Source organism: Herpailurus yagouaroundi, unplaced genomic scaffold, assembly GCF_014898765.1.
Source record: "Herpailurus yagouaroundi ecotype Mexico unplaced genomic scaffold, PumYag 164, whole genome shotgun sequence".
In the NCBI taxonomy this organism is placed as follows: Eukaryota; Metazoa; Chordata; class Mammalia; order Carnivora; family Felidae; genus Herpailurus; species Herpailurus yagouaroundi.
The window spans coordinates 35,830,391-35,852,114 of NW_024412405.1; the positions used below are offsets into that span (position 1 = coordinate 35,830,391).

The 21,724-nt window shown below is 36.8% G+C and overlaps 1 protein-coding gene across 4 annotated transcripts in view; it reads right to left on the reverse strand.

Annotated features, from left to right (window-relative positions):
- The window catches only part of PIBF1 (progesterone immunomodulatory binding factor 1), a 203,488-nt gene that overhangs the window by 179,656 nt on the left and 2,108 nt on the right, over nt 1-21,724 (reverse strand). For all 4 annotated transcript variants that reach the window (XM_040487375.1, XM_040487376.1, XM_040487377.1 and 1 more), the window contains exons 3-5: nt 18,286-18,386; nt 14,976-15,174; nt 12,313-12,432 (exon numbers count right to left, since the gene is read on the reverse strand). In XM_040487375.1, coding sequence (XP_040343309.1) covers nt 12,313-12,432; nt 14,976-15,174; nt 18,286-18,386 — 420 coding nt within the window. The remainder of the gene's footprint in view (nt 1-12,312; nt 12,433-14,975; nt 15,175-18,285; nt 18,387-21,724) is intronic.

Genomic DNA, 21,724 nt, shown 5'->3' on the forward strand with positions numbered 1-21,724 from the left:
TAGTCTATTGTTCAGCTTTCTGGAGGCAAGGGAGATTGTATTCATCTTATTTGGGGTGGCGGTAGGGAGGAATTCATAGATTTTTACAGACTAACGTCTGCCAACAATTTTCCTGATCTTGCTTAAGGCTCTCTCACACTGTCTCCAGGCTGTCACCAGGCCAGGGGAGAAACACCCCAAACCTGCTTATCTCCAAGATGGCCTCTATCAACTTATCTCCAAGATGGCCTCTATCAACTTCTTCCCTTATATGTGGCAAGCTATGACCCGACTGAGAAATGTAGTCTATTTCTCTTAATGGTTTGCTTGACTAAGAATATGCTGTAAGTGATGTTCTGAGACTTCATAGTTAGGTCCTAGGAAGCCTTTAAGTGTTGGCCTGAGTTTCTTGAATGCTTGAATGCTCACTCTGGAGGACTCTAGTTGCCTTGTGCTGAAATAACCATGTTGAAGGATACCTAAACTAGTCATAAGGAGAGGCTAGGTGCAAAGAGAGTGCTCTGACCCCAAATATGTCACTGAATTAGACTTCAAATGATTCTAGCCTCAGACAGGCAAGCAATAACCAGCTGAACCTATCAATCTTCAGAGATGTAACAAATAAATAGTTTTAAGTCACCAAGTTTTAGTGTAGTTTGTTATGCAGAAATATACAATTGGAACACCAGTTTTCCTAAAGTCCAAAACTTCAGTCAGATCCAGCCGCCTGCTAGCCCAAGTGGCAGATTGCTAAGAAGAGGCAGATCACTGGAATTAGATGAAAGGAAAAATGAAATGAGGTTTCATTTAGGTTGTCAACTCCTAGAATCCCTTTATTTCCTCCTTTTTCAAGTAAGCCTAAATAGCAACGCTTGTTCTACTCAGTTTATGTTGACTACATAATTTAACTTTAAAATGTTAAAACATGTAGAAGTTTATTTAGTTTTGAGTTTTGCATAGCTATACCAGGTATCAAGTATGATGACTCAATGTCGTGACTGTTTTTCTCTATGTGAACTGTGAAACCTGTATTCATACAGTAATCCATGACAGCATCTGGCATTTATTTGGCTGAAGTGTGTATTTTACATATTAAGTTGATGGCTATTTAGAAAAATATTTTTAATGTTTACTTACTTTTGAAAGAGAGAGAGACAGGGTACAAGTGGGGGAGGAGCAGAGAGAGAAAGGGCACAGAATCTGAAGCAGGTTCCAGGCTCTGAGCTGTCAGCACAGAGCTTGACCCGGGGCTCAAGAACCATGAGATCCGACCTGAGCCTAAGTGGGACACTTAACCCACTGAGCCACCCAGGTGCCCCAGCTGATGGTTATTTTTAAAATTATCTTTGTGGTGCCATGACAAAATTAAATGCAAACATGGGCACGAACATCATAGTGATTACACTCTTAGTATAAATTATTTGTTCAGATGATCTAAAATATGCAGTTATTAATTAATTTTTTAGATCATAAAGTTATCTCATAAAATTAAAAATGACCAAAAAGAACTCTCAGACACCCAAATATGTTTGTGGAATCTGGGCTGAGATGTAGATGAAAAGAATGAAGTGGTCACAGTGTATCTTGATATAAGTTGAGCATTTGGTAAGGTCCCTCATGAGTTTTTTTTCCTGTCATAATATGGTGATATACCATCTTGACCACTGGGTTCAAGAGTGTGTTTCAAATGCACGAAGCTGCCACATTAGAATCCCAGGCCGTTCATTAAAATTGAGATTCTTAGTTCTACCTCTGACCAAAAGAGCCTACAAATGTAACGATAAATCAAAATTTTGAGAAATGCTTGTTTACTTTAACATAGGGGCAAAACTATTGTTTACTGATAAGTTTGTTAGATACTCTAGGATAATTATAAATGACAGATATCATCTTAAACATGTACCTTAAAAAGTAATTTAAATCTCATCAGTTAAGTCGGATAAAAAAGAAATTTCAGAAAATTTAATATCCCTGAAATATAAAAACCTAAATAACAAATATGTATCATACCTCATTTTCATACAGTTAAAGTCAACTGGATTACTCACATACGAATACCTAAGATGTACCTAAAATGAGCCTCGAGGTAATCTTGCAGAATTTTTCTCAACAAACGTCACTATGTTTCTAAACGAGGAAGTTATCTTAAACAAAACACTCTTCTTGCTTCCTAGTTACCAAAGTTCTCATAAGAAAAAAATTTTTCACCATTTCCTCATGAAACGCTATAGCTTCATTCAGGGCAAACTCATTAATTCCTTAGATAGTACTGTTAACATTTCTTTCTTCTGAAACAAAACTTACATACTGAAATAACTCTACAGCAGCAAAATAGCTGCACATGGTTTAGCTACATGCATTGGAACAAAATTTGACCTGTTACAGATTTCATAAGTAGAAAATAAAAGTACAGCACTTATGAAAATACTAAGTACCGTACACAAGCTTATGCACACAATACAGCTCAAAATACGTTAATTTTAGACATTACTGACACTTACAAACTCTAAACTTGAAGTAGAGGGTGCAGCCCCTCAAAAAAATAAATAAATTTGAAGTAGAAGATGAGCCCTATTTTCCAGTGTTAGTGTGTAGATATTACTTCCAAATTTTATTACAGATCTGGAAAAAAAAATTATGAAAGAAGATCCCAGAAATTCATTAATATTTGCACGTCAGGAAGGGTGACTTCATTTTTAAAAATCAAAAATTCTTTTTTTTTTTTAAAATTTATTTTGAGACAGAGAGAGAGAGAGAGAGACAGAGAGACACCCAAGCAGGCTCTGCACCGTCAGCACAGAGCCCAATGTGGGGCTCGAATCCATGAACCATGAGATGATGACCTGAGCTGAAACCAAGAGTCGGATGCTTAACTGACTGAGCCACCCTGGTGCCCCCAAAAATTACTTTCTGTTAAATTTCTAAGATAGTTTTCATGTCATATCGGTTATGAACCAGATTATATAAACAAAAGCAGAGTTAATGGTGTACTTACAGGGCTTTAACATCTCTAAATATTTTTATTAGGTATAATTATAAAATCAGTGTAATAATCGACACACTTTTGGTCTGAAGAATATGTATTATGCCAGGAAACTTTGTTTTTATACTTTCGTCTTCCAGTTATAAATCTGAATTATTAGGAAAAAATCGTATTTGACTGGTTTTAGGCAGTGGATATGAAGTAAGGAATAGAAATGAAAATAAGGTGGACTCCTGGCTGGCTCAGTTGGTTAAGTATCTAACTTGATTTCAGCTTAGGTCATGATCTCAGGGTTCGTGAACGCAGGGCCTGTGTGGGATTCTCTCCCCCTCTCTTTCTCTGCCCCTCCCCCTCACTCTCCCAAAATAAATAAATAAATGTAAAAAAAAATAAATGAAAATAAGGTTACAAGGTAACACTTTGGCCTTTAGGTCAAAAATGACAAGATTTTCTGAGCAGACCAAAATAGGTTAAAGAAATAGATGAATATATGCTGCCACCATGTGTTGAAAAAAATTAAGACCATTTTGGAAACTACTAACTCAATCTAGGAAAGTCTTATTTACTAAAGTATAAAATTTGTTCTCCTAGTTGTCAGTCTCAAACTCAGAGACACAACTAACAAATATATTAGTTTCTCTTACTAAACAACAATGAAACTGCCATTATTGTCATTTTTGAAGCATCTATGTTAGTTGGCTGTTCTCTCCTCTTCAAAGTTTCTATTAACTTACTACTTGTTCTATGACATAGTACGCACCTTCCTGGATTTGTCTTGAGTTTAGCCTCTTACAAATTTTTTTTTTTTTTTTAAGTAAGCTTCACGCCTAGCACGGAGTCCAACGCGGAGCTTGAATTCACGACCCTGAGATCAAGACCTGAACTGAGATCAAGTCCAATGTTTAACCCACTGAGCCACCCAGGTACTCCTATCCTCTTGCAACTCAATCCTCATCTGTATTGTGATTTTAGAAACTTCAACTGCATTTTTTCCTAGCTGTTGGTGTTCATTCAACACATCCTAGTTTTTATATATCTCCAGAGAATGAACTCAGCTCCCTGATTACCAGATTTTAGTTTCTAAACTCCAAACTCTATTGCTTTATCAGGAATTCAATAATTATCAGTAGGTAGGAAGTGCAAACAACCAAAGTTACAGTTTTCAAAACTGCACACTTGGTTCAAGGTCTAGTAATATGTTTTCTTTTGCTTCTAATATTTTTCTTAATAGCGCCGGACATGTCACCATCCATGTCAGTACAAAGCCAAACATGTTGAGAAAAAGTGTCTCCCATGGAGCTAAGGCCCTTTTTAAAAAAAGTAGGGTGATCTCAAAGTCAAATATTCTACCTGCATAGATTAGATTTTCTCTTTCTTCACCTACGCTTAAAACAAAATTGTAAGCAGTTCCACATCTGCTAATGGCTCTGTTAGTTCCCACTTGAACAATTCTAATGTAGAACAAGAAAATATAAAACAACTACCTAAGGGTACAGAAAAGTGACCCAAATTAGGCAAATTCTAAAGCAGAGTCCATCTGCACAAGGAAGAAGCAAATTTTCCTAGATGAGTCTCCTGGTCTTGTCTGACTTTTTTTTTTAAAGGGTTTTAGTTTGAGGGGAGGCCTACTCGGTGCCAAGTTGCAGCAGAAAATCCTTCATCTTTCTAGTTTGAAGAACCAGAAGACAGAGTTTAGGGCAACTCAGATGCTCTAATGTAAGGACAGATTCCAGACAACCAGAGAAAGGGAACCTTGAGTTCTATGGACAATCTCAGCCAAATCTCTGGTTGACCTCTGAACAACGTATGTGTAGGAGAGACCCACGAAGCCATACTAACGCCCAAAAAAGTTGAACTCAAATTTGAGATGCTGCCCAAGAGACACAGTATGCAGCTTGAGTACAACCAGGTTAATTTCTGCTACAGCAAAAACAAAGGCACTATCTAGAGGAACATAAAATGTTGTCTCCACAACAGTCACATGTTATGATCGAAGTTTACCCTATGTTTTAAATAAACAATTTACAATTACTTGACTTCTGAAGAAACAGAAAAACGTAACCCATTTTTAAAAGACAATGAACAGAGATCAACTCTGAGGTGACCCAGATTTTGGAATTAGCAACAAGGCTTTAGAGCAGTGATTTAACTATTCTCAAAGGCATAAAGAAAAATACGCTCACAATGAATAAACAACCAAATGGAAATCTAGAAGTGAAAAATTCCACTTTTAACATTTACCCCTGGAAAACAAAAACATGCCCACACAAAAGCCCATATTCAAATGTTTGAAGCAGCTTTATTTATAATGGCTCCAAGGTGGAAATAACTCAAATGCCCATCAACTGGTTAATGAATACATCCATATAATGGAATATTACTCAGCAATTAAAAGGAATAAAATATTGATACATGGAAAAAAAGGCTTGACAATTTCTCATAAGACTCAATATGACTGGTGGATGGATGGATATATATGTGAGTAGGACAGGTATAATAAAATGTTAATGGCAGAAATTAGGTGATAGATACACTGGCATTCCCTGTAAGATTCTTTGAAGTTATCTATTCTTGAAAATATTTTAATAAAATGGAAATATATTATACTCTCTAGAGCTGGTGACCAATTTTGAACATGCTAATTTGGGGATTATAAACTGAGAGGTTATAAAAAAGAAACCACACAAGTTATAATCAGTCCTCTTATCTCCTGAGATCTTCCTCCAATTTGCCTTACTAGTTTTTTTATTCTACTAAGAAAAACTTCACTGTCTCCAAATTTGAGATTCTCCTCCGGGCTTCCTTTCTAGTATAATGCTTTAAAATGTTAAATATTTAATAAGATTGGACTTAACAGTTATCTCTGGACAGTACTTCTATTTTGATTTTTCATAAAGTTTCTTTTATTTCTACTCTCTGGCTCTCATTTTTCAAACACTGAAGAGAAAGCAATTCCCCAAGTACTCATGATAACAATTCTTCAGAAGTCTGTCAAAATTTTTAAAACTAAAATTTAGAAGTCTGTGAATGGCTTTTTGGAAGTATCACCCAAGTAAAATACTATGTTTGGTTTGTTCCTTTATATTCATTTAGCAATTTTTTGTTGACCTTCTCCTATAAGTTTACACTTAAATAATTATTCAGTATCCTAGTCTTCATGCATTCTGCAAGCTCAGGAGGAACAGAAGTGTCGTTTATCAGTTTGTAGTTATCAAGGTCCTTAGTTTCTAAGGATGGGTAGACAATTTACCATCTCTCAAGCAATTAAATCTACTCTAACTGCTCTATTTGAATAACAAGATTATACATTTGCTGCCATTTCAAGTACATCCTTGAAGTCCTTTAAAATTCTTGGGTGAATAGGGGCGCCTGGGTGGCGCAGTCGGTTAAGCGTCCGACTTCAGCCAGGTCACGATCTCGTGGTCCGTGAGTTCGAGCCCCGCGTCAGGCTCTGGGCTGATGGCTCAGAGCCTGGAGCCTGTTTCCGATGCTGTGTCTCCCTCTCTCTCTGCCCCTCCCCCGTTCATGCTCTGTATCTCTCTGTCCCAAAAATAAATAAAAAACATTGAAAAAAAAAAAAAATTTAAAATTCTTGGGTGAATACCATCTAGTAATTTTTTTTTTTCAGAGGTTTTATTCCTCTTTAAAATTACACAGCATTGTGTGTAAGACCCGTGTTACTTCCCTTAAGGTATCCAACCCTAAATGTATATAAAGATAAAATGTTTGCTGAATTACTATATGAAAAGGTCAAATACTATAAAAATTTAGACTCATGACTTACTGAATATCAGTAACTTCATAGTGATTGCAGCCATTAACACCACTACCTTGTCCCAAGGCTTACTGTGGCACTGTAACTTACCGCTTATTGAATGAAGTAATACTTCCTTACATTTGTCAAATTTAGGAGAGCTTAGAAATGGATACTATCTTTCACTGGACGCATTTTCAACTTGTCCTCTATGAAACAAAATATTTATTCCCCTTAGGAAGGAATCCAAATTTTCTCTCACAATAGTTAAGAAGAAAATTTATGTATTGAGACCTAAATTAATGATACCACTAGAAAAGTAAAAAAATTTTGCTACTCCATTTGTATATGATGGGCATTTTTGAGTTCCTAATTACCTGCCTCAAACCACCAACAATAAATTACTCTACATACAGCACACATAATGAAGAGGAAAGAATTATGAAACCCACTGGGTAAAAAAAACCGAAACGAGAACATTTCAAATAACAGAACCAAAAACAGAAATCTGCACTTAAAAACAATTTCATTTAGTGCTTTAAATAAACTAGGTGCTTGGGAACACTTAAAAGTCCTCGAGACAATGACTCTCACTGATGACAACTGAACTCCAGTAACCTGGCAATCTCTGTTACCTCTTCAACCTAACTGAATCCTAATTCAATGATTTTTGATAAACTTTGTTTACAAACCTTCCTTTAATGATCATAATCTTCTCTACCTTCCTTATATCTGGTTATATTCACATTCTTCAGTTGTTTTTAAACTGAGTCCCATCTTTTGGTAAAAAGTTCACGTAAAATTAAAACTCAAGCCATCAAGAGCTAAGTGATTTACTCTAATAAAATTATTATTTTAAAAGCCATTATGTGGAATATGAAGATAAAATGCTTTAAAACTCAAGAGTAATTCAATCAACAAACACCACTGAGTTCTAACACTTTCCCCCAAATATATAATTACTGGCTATGCCCCAAACACAGATGATCCTTTTTATCACACAGATCACACTGACGTGGTGAGCCTTAGACACAAGTATACCCTGATGTCCAAGAGCACTGCCTACACCGCTGGTTAGCAATTAGATGAATGTCTGTTATTGACAACGAAAAAACTTCTATGGTTTAACAATGTAATTTTGTGTATATTAGTTATGTTCTCTCACCTTAAAAACAAATGCCTCCCTTGACCCTACTTCTTCTGTCATCTTCATCTCTATACCGATGTTCCCTTATGCAATCAAAGCTCTACAGAAAGAGTTGCCTAGACTTGTCTCCGATTCCTTTCCTCTACTCTTAAACACTCTGTAATCAAAGTTTTGACCTCATCACTCCACCAGAACTACTCTTCACAAGGTTATCAATGGCCTTATTAAATATAACGTGAATTCCCAGACTTCATCATACTAGATCTATGGACAGCATTTGAAATAGCTGACTCTCTTCCTTGACAAACTTTTCTCCCTTGGCTTCCGGGACATGAAATCCTCTTGGTTTCCTTTCCTCACGGATAAATCCTCCTTCTCTATTCTACAGTTCAATATTGAACTGTCCTAGAACTCAGGACTTAGCCCCCCTCTGTATACACCCTCCTGTGGTGATCCCATCCTGGCTTTAAGTATTCTTCTTTATGTTAACAACTTCCAAATACATAGCTTCCCAAGTTCAGACTTGCATATCCAAGTATTTTCAATTGTACATCTAACAGATCTCTCAAACTCAAAACAGCTAAAACCTGAACTCTCTTTTAACCCTAAATCTGCCTCCCCCACAAGCTACCATCTCAGCTGAATGCAAATCCATCATGATTTCAGTCCCCAAACACTGGAGTTGATTTGGACTCCTATCTTTCTTTCACGTCCTCCATTCAATTCATCAGGAAATCCCAATGGCTCTACTTTTAGAATACATATAGGGCCCAACAAGTTCACAGCACTTCTACTGCTACTACCACCCTGATCCCTGATCTGAAGCACTGCCCCCTCTCACCTACATAACTACAACAGCTTCATAACAAGTCTCTCTGTTTCCATCCTTAGAGCTCTATAGTCTGTTCTCAGCAAAAATCCATTTTCTGGGTCATTAACAAAGCTCTTTAAAATTCTTTGAGGGTCTACTATGTACCAGTCAGAATAATCCTTTCACAATATGTCAGATCATGCTACATCTTCCCCCAAATCCTCCAATGCTTCTTTTCACTTATGGTTAAAATCAAAGTTGTTACAATTACCTCAACAAGCCCATTACCTCTCTGATCTTATCTAACTATTCTCTCCCTTCAACCATTCCAGTCATATTGGCTTCCTCACTGTTCCACAAACACCAAGGCACCCTCTTGCCTTTGCATTGGCTGTTCCCTCCACCTGGAAGTTCTTCCTTGAGGACTCTGTTGTCTCCCCCACCTCCAAGTCTTTGTAAATGTCTAACCTCCTCAATAAGGCCTATTAGCTGACCCTACAGAATTCTGAATATAGTTTTTTCCCTGCTCTCTATGAACCATTTTTCTTTTGTCCTTTGCAGTTATCACCTTCTATTTCTATGATGTGCTTATTTATAATGCTTACTATTTGTTTCCCTGTACTCCTTTTAAAATATAAACTCCATGAGGCCTGAGAGCACTGTTTTGCTCACTGAGGTATCCCAAGCACCTACAACAATGCCTGCCACATAAGAGATGTACGATATACATTTACTGAGTGAATTTCACTCTTATTAATAATGGCCATATGAGGAAAGTGTTATTAGTCTCATCCTATTTAGTAGATGGAAGAGTTGTAAGATTAGAGGCGGGGAGAGTAAAGAAGACTAAGTTTTTTGTCCAAGATCATCATGCCATTGTCAAGTTGCAAAGATGGAATGTAAACCAGTATCTGTGAACTTTCCAAATACCAGGGCGGTAAATAATTTAACAAACCATTTAAAAAAGAATCCCCCAAATACATAGTTAAGCAAAATTTCTTTTAACGTTAAATACTATATTTATTGTTCACTATATCCTTATAAAAGTCTTTTAATTTAAAAATATTGTTTACTTTTCTTCACTGTTGGGCAAGTTGACCTGTATTAGCCCTTAACAGAGGAGAAGAATCAAACTTTATGAGGCTTTAATATAAAAGTAAATTCTGTTCTGTCTAAATCACATTCTCTGGGTTTTTAAGACCTTTTATTAAGTAGACAAGACACTGCTTCTTTTTTCCTGATTGTGATTCAATTCTCTGTTTATATGATTGTTAAATTTAGGAAAAGGTTTAAGACAGGATATTTTCAGCTGAGAAATGATAAACCTTTAAGAAACAAACTTACACATGGAAGGGTTCTGTGATGGTTAATTTCATGTGTCAAGTGGTTAGCCCACAATACTCAAATATTTAGTCAAACATTATTTTAGATCTTTCTGTAAAGGTATTTTTTAGATGAGAGTAACATTTAAATCAATAGACTTTCAGTACAGCCAATTACCCTCAATAATGTGGTAAGCCACATCTTTTTCTATGTTATTTTTTTTATTTTTGAGAGACAGAGTGAGACAGAGCACAAATGGGGGAGGGGCAGAGAGAGAGGGAGACACAGAATCTGAAGCAGGTTTCAGCCTCTGAGCTGTCAGCACAGAGCCTGACGTGGGGCTTGAACTCACAGACAGTGAGATCATGACCTGAGCCGAAGTCAGATGCTTAATTCACTGAGCCACCCAGGTATCCCGTGGCGAGCCACATCTAATCAGCCAAAGGACTTAATAAAATCTGACCTCCCTTCAGCAAGAAGGAATTCTGTCAGCAGACTATCTTTGGACTTGAACTGCAACTCTCCCCTGAATCTCCAGTCTGCCAGCCTACCCCATCAGATTTTGGACTCATCAAGTCTCCACAATCATGTGAGCCAATTCCTTAAAATAAACCCTTCTTTCTCTCTCTCCTTCTCTTTCTATATATATCCTGTTTGTACTGTATCTCTGAAGACGTCCAATACAGGTTCACAAACAAAACTGTTTCTTCGTTCAAGAATTATTGGTGCATTAAAAACACTCAGGAACCTATGAGTCAGACCAGTGTAAATTATCTAGTGTTTTCCTATCAATAAAACACTAAAAGTGCTATTTGCGAGGTTGAAACAAACAAACAAACAAAGATCTGGGATACAATGCCATTATTGACCCTCGAGAGTTGGGATATCTGCTTTACCACACAGTAAAAATATATCACATACTAATAATAATTCTAGAGTTGCAAGTTTTTTTCTTTTTGGCCCAAGGAATCTTTAGTTCAAAAGAAACCATTCTTAGAATCCACCAATGTTAAAGACATTAAAGAAGAGGTAGCTTGATATAAACAAGGTTAGGAAACTTTTCCAGTCCTTCTCCTAAAAAAATAAGAAGTCTCTGAGGGAAGCTGAGGTACCATGAGGTGCTACAGAACTAAGTCTGAAACCCCATCTAACTGCCTTGTCCCCAGTAAGTCCTGTGTTTCCACCACCACCATCCATTTTACAGAAAAAGAGATTAAATGATTCGGCCAAGCCTGCAAAATTAGCTAGTAGCCAAACTGAGGCCTTCTAACTTTGCCCTTTATTATTCTGACTATAGATGAAAATTTTTTAAACATTAAAAGCTCTCTTTCTAAAGTGTGCAAAATACTTTACCTGCACAATGTAGCAGGTTACCAGAAGAAAAAGAACAAACCCAAAATAGAACCTTGTAGTAGGGTTCATATTGGCACATATGCTTCTCTGCCACCACTCCTGCTGACTTAATCACTCCTATGAGGAGAGGAAGAATATGAGCCTTCATTTGCCTGTTATATTGGCTCTACATTAATGATGGAAGTAGATTCTGTCCAGCACTCACAGAACAGCAAATTAGAGCAATGAAATATAAATTAAATTTTAATTATTCATTTCTAGACAATACATCTTCGGTAAAAGCTGCCCTTGAAAAAGGACATAAAAATATTTATATGCGACTTTGCGAAAAATGACATTTTTACTTTGAAACAGAAATATGAGCAGTTCAATGGACATGAATGGACAAACAGGGTTATCTTCTCTCTTTACTGACAGAGCAGTAAACATTAAACGGCTTATTCCAAGTTACACAGAAAAATGGCAGTGTCAAGATATCATCCAAGGTTCTAACTCTATTAGAGTGTGAACCCTAGAAGGGCAGAGACTCTTTTGAATCCCCTGTTGCCAGCACAAGGCACAGGACCATGCACATCACTGGGGCTGATGCTTCTATCAGAGCACATGCTCTGAACAAGCATCAGGAGAACTAATGTATTTAATGAAGGGGCAAAATGATAAATGGATAGCAGCTCCCTTTCAGATCACAAACAAGGCTATAGTGTAACGAAGACTAAGAATGAAAGAGTTACAACAAAATACTCAACCACAGACTACAAGTCAACAGCACAGACTGACGTTGCCAATCTTTCAGACGACCATCTCCACTTTAACCTTCCCACTACTTGAAGAATCGCAGTAGTCGGCATCACCCAGTCCCATTTTCCGATCATTGACTTTTATATTCCCGATCACAAATCTTGAGGAACTCTCTATTAAAAAAACTTGCAGCTTCTTCCACAAGTGATCAAAATCATACAAACCTCTGTCAGTTGTTTCAATTGGCCTTTATTTTCACTCAATTCTTCTAATAGGTCATTCTTTTTCACTTGCAGTTCAGAGATTTCCTTTCTTAATGGATTTACTAGTTCATAGAACCGAATCTTTAAAAACAAAAAATCAAGTTAATAAGCCATTTTAGAATCCAAGTTACCATTGAAATTAGCTAATTTATAGAACCCTCAATTATCAGTAATAAAAATATGAAAGTAACAAAAGGAAAAGTGTTAAAAAGTTTCAGAATATATACCCGTACAATAAACATTTGTTTGTACAAAACAGAAACAAGACCGTTGTTAACTGACTTTGACCACTAACATTAAGCCTTGATGTCCGATTCAGTTTCCTCAAAGTCTAGATTATCTGTAATTCTCCATCCCTGGCACAGTCTCTCTTCTCCTCTATCTGTACTCCATTTACTACTTATTCTCTATTTCCCACCACTGCTCATTCCACATTATCTGCTTATTACTTCCTGAACACATTATGTGTCTGAGTTTTGCCCTTATTTCCTCTGATAGAGGAATTTTTTCCCACATACAAATGCATAGCTCATGCTTTCACTCCTTTCAGGTCTCTGATCAAATGTCACCCTATCAGTAAACCCTCCCTAATCCTCCTAACCTGATTTAAAATAGTATCCCCACCTGGTGGCAGTTTCTATTCTCACCCCTGCTCTTTTCTCCATAGCATTTACGACAAACATTCTACGTATTACTTTTAATTTATCGTCTATAATGCTCCACTCCTATAGGCAGGAATTTTTGCCTAGTTTGTACATTGCTCTATCTTTATTGCCTAAACAAATGGTGAGCCTACATCCTAGGCTCTTGGGGAAGCTCTACTGCTACCACTGCAGTGTAAGCGATAATCAGGATGAATCAGGGGGTATCTTTCATATCACTACTTCCATTCAGTTCCGATCTCTCTTCTCACTCATAATTCTCAGGGGAATTTGTCTGACCTAATCTAGTAAAGTGTTCCATCTGACAAATTCCTATGAAGTTAAGAAGCCATGAGCACATTTGGAAAGGGTAATTATGCCTATTTATTATATAGGCATGCAATCTGAAATTCCTTACTATATTGCTGTATTGCAAGAGTACCACATCTGGCAAGAGGCAAGTCCTAAGGTTAGTCCTCAACACAACGAATCTGTGTATAACTAACTAGTTAAGATAATACCGTCTGTGAAAACAAAAGATAACAAAGAACATTAACAAACCAGGGAACAAAATTATGTATAACTGCTATCAGTGGGATACTTGATACTTAATATGGAAAAAGCCTCAACGACAGCACTTGAGAAATCTGTCTTAGATAGTACACTTTGGACAGAAAAAAAATTTATTTGAGCTATATAAATTAAAAGATGGACAGAAAAGTAACACTTCTTTTTAGAAGAAATCATTAATCTGGAAACCTTATGCAAATGAGAACCAAGGGTAGCAATCACTACTCCTGCAAAAATGATACTACGTTCTAAGCACAGTGCTAAGCATTTTACATACATATTCACAGTGAATCTTCACAACGACCTCAACAGAAAGGCACTATTAATATTACAAACCCTTTTACATATGAAAAAGTTCAAGCCTCTAAGGGTGAAATAACATGTATAGATCACAAACCAGAAGTTTTCGATGTGTGGTTTAGGAGCCCCTGGTAACCACGCTGCCACTTTGAGACCCTTTCAGGGAATTGATGAAAGATGAATGAAAGATGAAAACTATTTTTCTGGTTATACTAAGATTTTTTTTTTTTGCCTGTTTTACTCTTGTTCTCTTATGCTTGTTCAGTGATGTTTGCCAGTGGCTATCTAATGTGTGATGAGATCATCGCCTTTAAGGCTAATGGAATATGCGCTTATGTATTCCTGTGTTTTGAAAATGTCTCAGGTTAATTTCCACTATGGTAAACACTAATAGATATAACCCGTATAAACAAAAGCTCCTTGGGGTCTTCAGTAATTTTGAGAGTGTAAAGGGATACTGACATTAAAAAATTTGAGACTACTGCCATAGATGAATCCTATGTGTAGATTTGTGTAACCAACACTGCAAGAGATCCTGAACTATCCCGACCCCCTGGCAACCACTAATCTGTTATCTCTATAATTTTGCATTTTGAGAACATTATAAACTACCAGTTTATGATAAAATGACTCATTTCCATGGACTATGCAGCTATTAACTTCATAGCCCTATTTATTCTTGACCTTGGAGGTCAATGGTCAAGACCCTTTAAAATTTGGTGATCTGAACATCATTCACCATTTTCAGAGCAGGGCCATAAAATAATAAAATTATTAATTGGTACTTCGAAGGTTATGGCTATTACATAAATGGCACATTTTAATTTGAAAATATATGCAGTATTTTTGGGGGGCGCCCGGGTGGCTCAGTCGGTTAAGTCTCCCACTTCGGCTCAGGTCATGATCTCATAGTTCTTGAGTTTGAGACCCACAAGCACAGAGCACAGAGATGACAGTTGGAGCCTGGAGCCTGCTTCCAGTTCAGTGTCTCCCTCTCTCTCTGCGCCTCCACTGCTCACGCTCTGTCTCTCTCTCAAAAATAAATAAACATTAAAAAAATTTTTTTAAAAATACATGCAGTGTTTTTTAAAAAAAGTGATACAACACACTTACAGATACGTATTCAGGAATAGAAAGCTGATCTTCAGGAAAACCTTTTAGTTTCATATATTGCTCCTCTGTCAACTCAAAGTCACGCAGATTTCGACGAATATCTCCCGCCTTCTCCCTTAGCTGAGTATTTGTCTCTTCTAATTGTTTCTGTCTCAATAAAATCGTTTCCATTTCTTGTTTCATTAGTTCTTGATATTTTCTAAATTAGGAAAGAGTTTATGGCAAGCTTAAAAAAATCTTTGAGATTTAATTTTCTCAAAGATACCTTTTTATAGTAACATAAAATTAGGAAATGAGAAGCTCTGTAGTATTTTTAGCTCCAGCTAAATGCTTATTTACTTCACTAGTTAAACATGAAGACAATTCTATACTCATTACTAAATGTGTGGCCACATAAATTGTTAAATAGAAAATTGATATTCTTAAAAAATAATTTTCAAAATCAAATTATACATTTACTCTGCTTAAAGTTTTAGTTTTATACATCTGTTTTGGACCCTACTCAATAAAATAATTTTCATTTCTTTTTCTCTAGGTATTCTAAGGTATACCTCTTAAAGATGGCAACGCTGAACCACCATAAAGTATTCATTCAACCCATGAACCAATGAAAACAGTAATCTGTACATAATCATTCTCAAAGAACACATGTAGAAAACATTGCTATCGTTAGTTGCCTATTCCGAAGGTTTGAGTAGGAAGGGACAATTGATTCTTTCCCCTTCCTACTGTATCACACCCATCAATATACACACATGCTGTTATTATTACTCCTATCCCCCCCAAAAATGAATTGAGACCCCATTTCACTGCCTCCTTTGTTTGGACTTCCATGGAGCAAAACTGCTCACAAGTTGTCTATACTCACTGTCTCTGACGCCCTTCTTTTTAAACCCATGCCAATTAGGTTTTCATCCTTCCTACGGAAATCTCAAGGTCACTAATGACATCCAGATTGCTAATGATCAATTCCCAGTTCTTTTCATCTATGACCTAATGATTATTTGACACACTGCTCTCTCCTTCCTTTATACACACTCTCTTCGCCTGGCTTTCAAGTCACTTTACTTTTGTCATTTTTCTCTGGTATTTGCTCCTTCTCCTTTTCTGGTTTGTCTTCATGTTTGGAGTATTTGGCCCTCTTCTCTGTCTATATTCACTATCTTGAGGAATTCATCTAGTCTTATGACTTAAATGTTACCGTCCATATCCTAATGACTTCCAGATATATAGCTCTAGACCAAACTCTTCTATTTACCTACACATGGACTTCTAATAAGACAACGCTAACCGAACATGTCCTAAACTGAACTCCTGCTCATTGCTCACAAACCTATTCCACTGTGGTTTCCCCATCTAGGTTGACAGCAATTCCACCCTTCATTTATTCAAACCAAAATATTGGCACAATCCTTGACTCCTTATTTTTCTCTTAACCACATGTAATTCATTAGGACATCCTATCAGCTCTACCTTCAAAATACATTAAAAATCCAACCACTTTTTACCAACATCAGCTATCAAGAGGATTATTGCAGCAGCCTCTCAATTGCCCTCTCAGCATCATTTAATCTGAAAAATGCCTCAAGAATTTGAGTAGAAGCCCTAACACTGAATGCAGTGGTTCCCAACGTATTGTCCCCAGACCTACAGCATCAGTATCACCCAAGAACATGATAGAAATACAGGTTCTCAGGGCTCACTCAAATTAGAACATCAGAGGGTGGGGACTAACAGTCCTTCCTAACAAGCTCTCTACACAGTTCTGATGCATACCAAAGTTTCAGAACCACTGACCTAACGTGATACTGCCTAGTAACTGGTCAGATAATTTTTAAAAGTATCAGTTAATGAAATCTTTTAATTTTTTTTAATGTTTATTTATTTTTGAGAGACAGAGAGAGAGAGAGAGAGAGAGAGAGCGAGAAAGCAGGGAAGGGGCAGAGAGAGAGGGAGACACAGAATCCAAAGCAAGCTCCAGGCTCTGAGGTGTCAGCCCAGAGCCTGACACAGGGCTCAAATTCAAAAACTTTGAGATCATGACCTGAGCTGAAGTCAGATGCTTAACTGACTGAGCTACCCAGGCACCCCAATAATGAAATCTTAAAGAAAGAAAAGTACTTTATACAGTTACTTCTTTTTTTTAAATTTTATTTATTTAAATAATCTCTACACCCAATGTGAGGCTCAAACTCACGACCCTGAGATCAAGAGTCACATGCTCTTATGACTGAGCCAGCCAGGCGCCCCTACACATTCACTTCTAGTTAAAACACAGAAAACAGCATTTACTCGCCAAATTTTCGACGTAGGTTTAAAATTTTTTTAAATATAAAGGTATGCTTTGTTTTTGTGAAAATCATTGTTCATGATTGCCAAATTCAATTTCTTTAAATTTTTTTTTTAATGTTTATTTATTTTTGACAGACAGAGAGACAGCATGAGCGGGGAGGGGCAGAGACAGAGGGAGACCCAGAATCCGAAGCAGGCTCCAGGCTCTGAGCTGTCAGCACAGAGCCCGACGCGGGGCTCGAACTCACAGACCACGAGATCATGATCTGAGCCGAAGTCAGACGTTCAACCGACTAAGCCACCCTGGCGCCCCTGTCGAGTTCAATTTCTTTACCTTAAAAGACACTTGGTAAGAAATCTGAGAGGATGCTTTTTATGGATTTGATTTTTGTTCCCAACTTTTAAATCTGTCTTGCTTTTATTTACTTTGATGATTATTTTTTAAAATTACTCACTTTTATTAATTGTCCCAAAGAATTCCTATAGTTTACACAGAAACAGCATATCTTTCACTGGTTACATCATTCTTAATTAAATTATATAACTGTAGTAAGTACAACCATCATAGGCATATTTGATGGTAAACACAATGGACTCTTGGTAAGTAAGTACACAACTGAGCTGGGAGAAAGTATGCAGGCAAAACAGAAGATAATTTAAACTTGGCAGAGTTAAATGGGCCACAAGAATTAGTGTGTTTTACAGAGAAAATGAAGAAAGGTTAATCCAGAAAGCATATTAAGTGGTGCGGAGTTTACAGAACTTCCATTGTCATTTACGGCTCACTTACATCAGCACAGTTTGTTGAATGAACGTTGAATTTTGACTTTTTGTATTTTGTGTATTGTATCATATCAAATAACCTACTTTTTTTTGGTTGGCCTGGATGTAAAAATTCTTACCATTACTGACTTAAAATTTCTTTCTTTATTTTAGCTTGCAATCACATGCACGAACAGGTAATGAAATTACTTTTAACGGCTAAATAGGTATTGCTGCTTTTTAAAAACTTTCTTACCTGGCATCCTTCTGTTGAAAAGTCAATTGATTGTCTAATCTCAATGTCAGTAGCTGCTTCTGGTGACGAGCATCATTAAGTTTCTCCTCTAATTCTTCAATCTTCATAAAAAAGAAAGAGGTAAATTACATGGTCAACTTTCAAATTTATCATTATGAAATGTTTGAAAAATACTAACGTAAAAAAAAAAAAAGGCTAAAGATGAATAGAGGTTCCTTTGCAATGGTGTGTCAACAAATTACAGTCTGTTCATACAAATGGTTTTGAAACTGTGGTTTAAACTGCTGCCATATAAAAGTTTTTTTTGCCAGGCTGTCCTCTAGTTCTGGTTTATTGAGGTCACTGGCTTGAGCCTCTGGGAAAGCTCTTTAATTGAATCCTTTGGCATGTGCCTATTTTCCTATTACCCTTCTCATCTCTGCCTGTAACATGGATACAGTGCCGGAGGTAGATCAGGCATCTGTGAAAACTACATACTTAAAACAGCTGCAAAAACGTTAATAGGAACCTGCGCTCCTAACAATATCAAGGGATAACCATACCAAGCCTAAACTACCTATTTTCAGATTCCTGTTAAAACAGAGAAACAAAATTCTTATCCTGTGTAAGCTACTGTTTCCACAGTTCTGGTCTAGGCAGATACCATTTTCTAAATCTCTGGTACTAACAGCTGAACTTAATCCCTAAAACACTGGACAGCTGATCCACCCTTTTTCCACAGCAAAAATACCTATATCATGACATTTGACCTTTCAGGATTACTTGAATGCTTCCAATGACAGGAAGCTCAGTAACTTCAATCAGGCCATTTAAATGTTAATAGCAAAAACAGGTTTATAGTCAGCAGAAATCTGCCTTTCCTGTGACTTCTATTATCAGGGAGTGATAATCTGATGAGGGAAATTTTTTGTAATGCTAAATAATGAGATGTTCATCTCGTAACCCCAATGCTCAATGTATTGGTAAACTTTAGAGAATAACTAAGTGGCTAAAAATTCTGTTCCTTCAGACTCTAATCTAACTTCTTCACAAATTACATCTCTGAAACTGGAATGCATTTTACAATCTCTAGCACGTAACAATTTAACTTGGCAGTTCTTAATCTCAGTGATACAAGTAAGGGTCCACTTTACAATCAAGTTGCCTTGGATTTGATGAATTACAGAAGTGTAATTCTTCTACCGTATAGTATTTTTCCATATATCTGACAGCAAACATCTTACTCCCAAAGGGTCTCTAAGCAAAACAACCCTACTGCTCATGGACAAAAGAGCACGGTAATGTAGTGGAGGCAGCTATTCTGGAGAGTAATTTGACAGTACGCTCAGTTTAATTAAGTCTACATATACCCTGTGAGCCAGAAATTCTACTCCTGAGTATACATGCCAAAGAAATGGTCACACAGGTCCAGAAGAGAAATGTCTATAGAAGGCCATGTTGCATGTGGTGGCAAAGAGTTGGGCGGCATCCTAAGTGCCTATCACTGTGGTAGTGGATGGATAGATTGGTAGACACACACAGAGATAATTGTGTTGAAGTTAGAAGCAGAAGACTAGATATACCATAGTAACAATTATGACTTCAAAAGCAGCACTGAGTTGGGAAAAAAAATAAAAACTATGAAAGAGATAAACTCTAAAGCAAAACATGCAACTTACATTTATGTAAAGGAAAAAAATAAGAAAAATACCCATTTTCAAGAACAAATGTTTAAAAAAAACCCATTAAAACGGTTGAATAGAGAAGGGAAATGAGCCATGGGAATAAAAAAAGTACACAAAATAAAAAGTGGCCTTGGGGCGCCTGGGTGACTCAGTCTGTTAAGCATCCTACTCCTGAGCTGGGCTCAGGTCTGATCTCACAGTTCGTGGGATGGAGCTCCATGTCGGGCTCTGTGCTGATAGTGTGCTGACTGAATGAATCCCTGCTTGGGATTCTCTCTCTCCCTCTCTGTCACTCCTGCATGAGCATGTGCTCTTTCTCGCTCTCTCAAAATAAATTAAGTAAATATTGAAGAAAAATAAATGGCCTTGGCAAGGATCAGTGATGATTAGGTGACATAAACTCAGGAATATGCTAATCCGGTTTTCTACATTTGCGGTCCAACTGGAAAACCACAACAATAAAAACTGTACTAAGCACTTCGTGGTACAAAAATAATATAGTGTTGAATAAGTATAGCGGCTATAGTTACTTATTTTACTGCAGGTATCATGAGCTATGTACATTGATTAATTGAATCTTCCCAACAACTCCATGAAGTAAATACTACTATTTTTCTTATTTTACAGAAAATAAGAGAATAACAAAGTTAAGGGATCTGCCCAAGGGCAGACAGAAACAGATAGACAACAGGAAACAATCAACAATAGGAAACTATTGTAACAGAAAACCACTGGACACACTGGTAAAATACCAAGTGACCTAGTCTAGACCAAGTCACCTAAGTAGGTGACTGTATAGACAACCTAAGAACATGTTAGGAGATTCACTAAGAGTATGGGCTTTAGATCTCTTGGTTTGAATCCTACCTGGCTCCATCACTTCCATCTAAATGGCCTTCATATGCTATTAACCACTTGTGATTCTGTTTTATCCAAAGTGAAATGGAGTTCAGTCCCTCATTTAAGAAACAGTTGCATACTTACAACGTGTCAGGAACTGTTTTAAGTGCTGGAGATGATGAGACACAAGACTACAAAGAAACCCCTGTTCTCATGAACCTTACAGTCCATTAAAAGAGACAGATACCAAAAAAAGTCAGGTAGCTCCTATGAATACACATATAAAGTATAGAAAATAAAATGGGTGAAAAATGAGGATATTATTTTAGTAGACAACAGCAACAATAACTAATATTGTGTGCTTTTACCAAATATCAGGAAGTGGGCTAATTTATCATATTGATTCATTTAATGTTAAGGGGCAAGGAAGATCCTCCTAAAAGCACTTACACCTCACAGAGTTGTTGTGAGGTTTAAATGAGGTAACACATGAAAATCTCATAGAACAATGTATGGTACAGAATAAGCACTCAATAAAAGTTAGCCATTAATGTTTTTAAAAAATGTACCTAAATTACTTCTTTACTTCATGAAGATGTTGGGGTTTAGGACGCCTCATTTTCCTAGAGAGGGATGGTCAACAATTTTTTCTAGCGGCAAGATACTGAAGTATGTTGGTATAATTGGCAAGAGCTAAAATAGGAGGCTGACTTAACAGGAAAGAAAGTGTAAGTGAAACAACAAAATGGGGGCGGGTAGGAAGAGGTGGGATCAAGAGTAAAAGTAGAGAATCTACTGTTGGAAAAAAAAGATTTTTCTCAGAGACAGAAGTAGTAAGAATTAAGAAGTGTCTCCTATCTTTCTGAAATCACTGTAAATTTCTTAGAACTAGTGACAATTTTACCAGGTCTTACATAAAATACTCCATACCTATA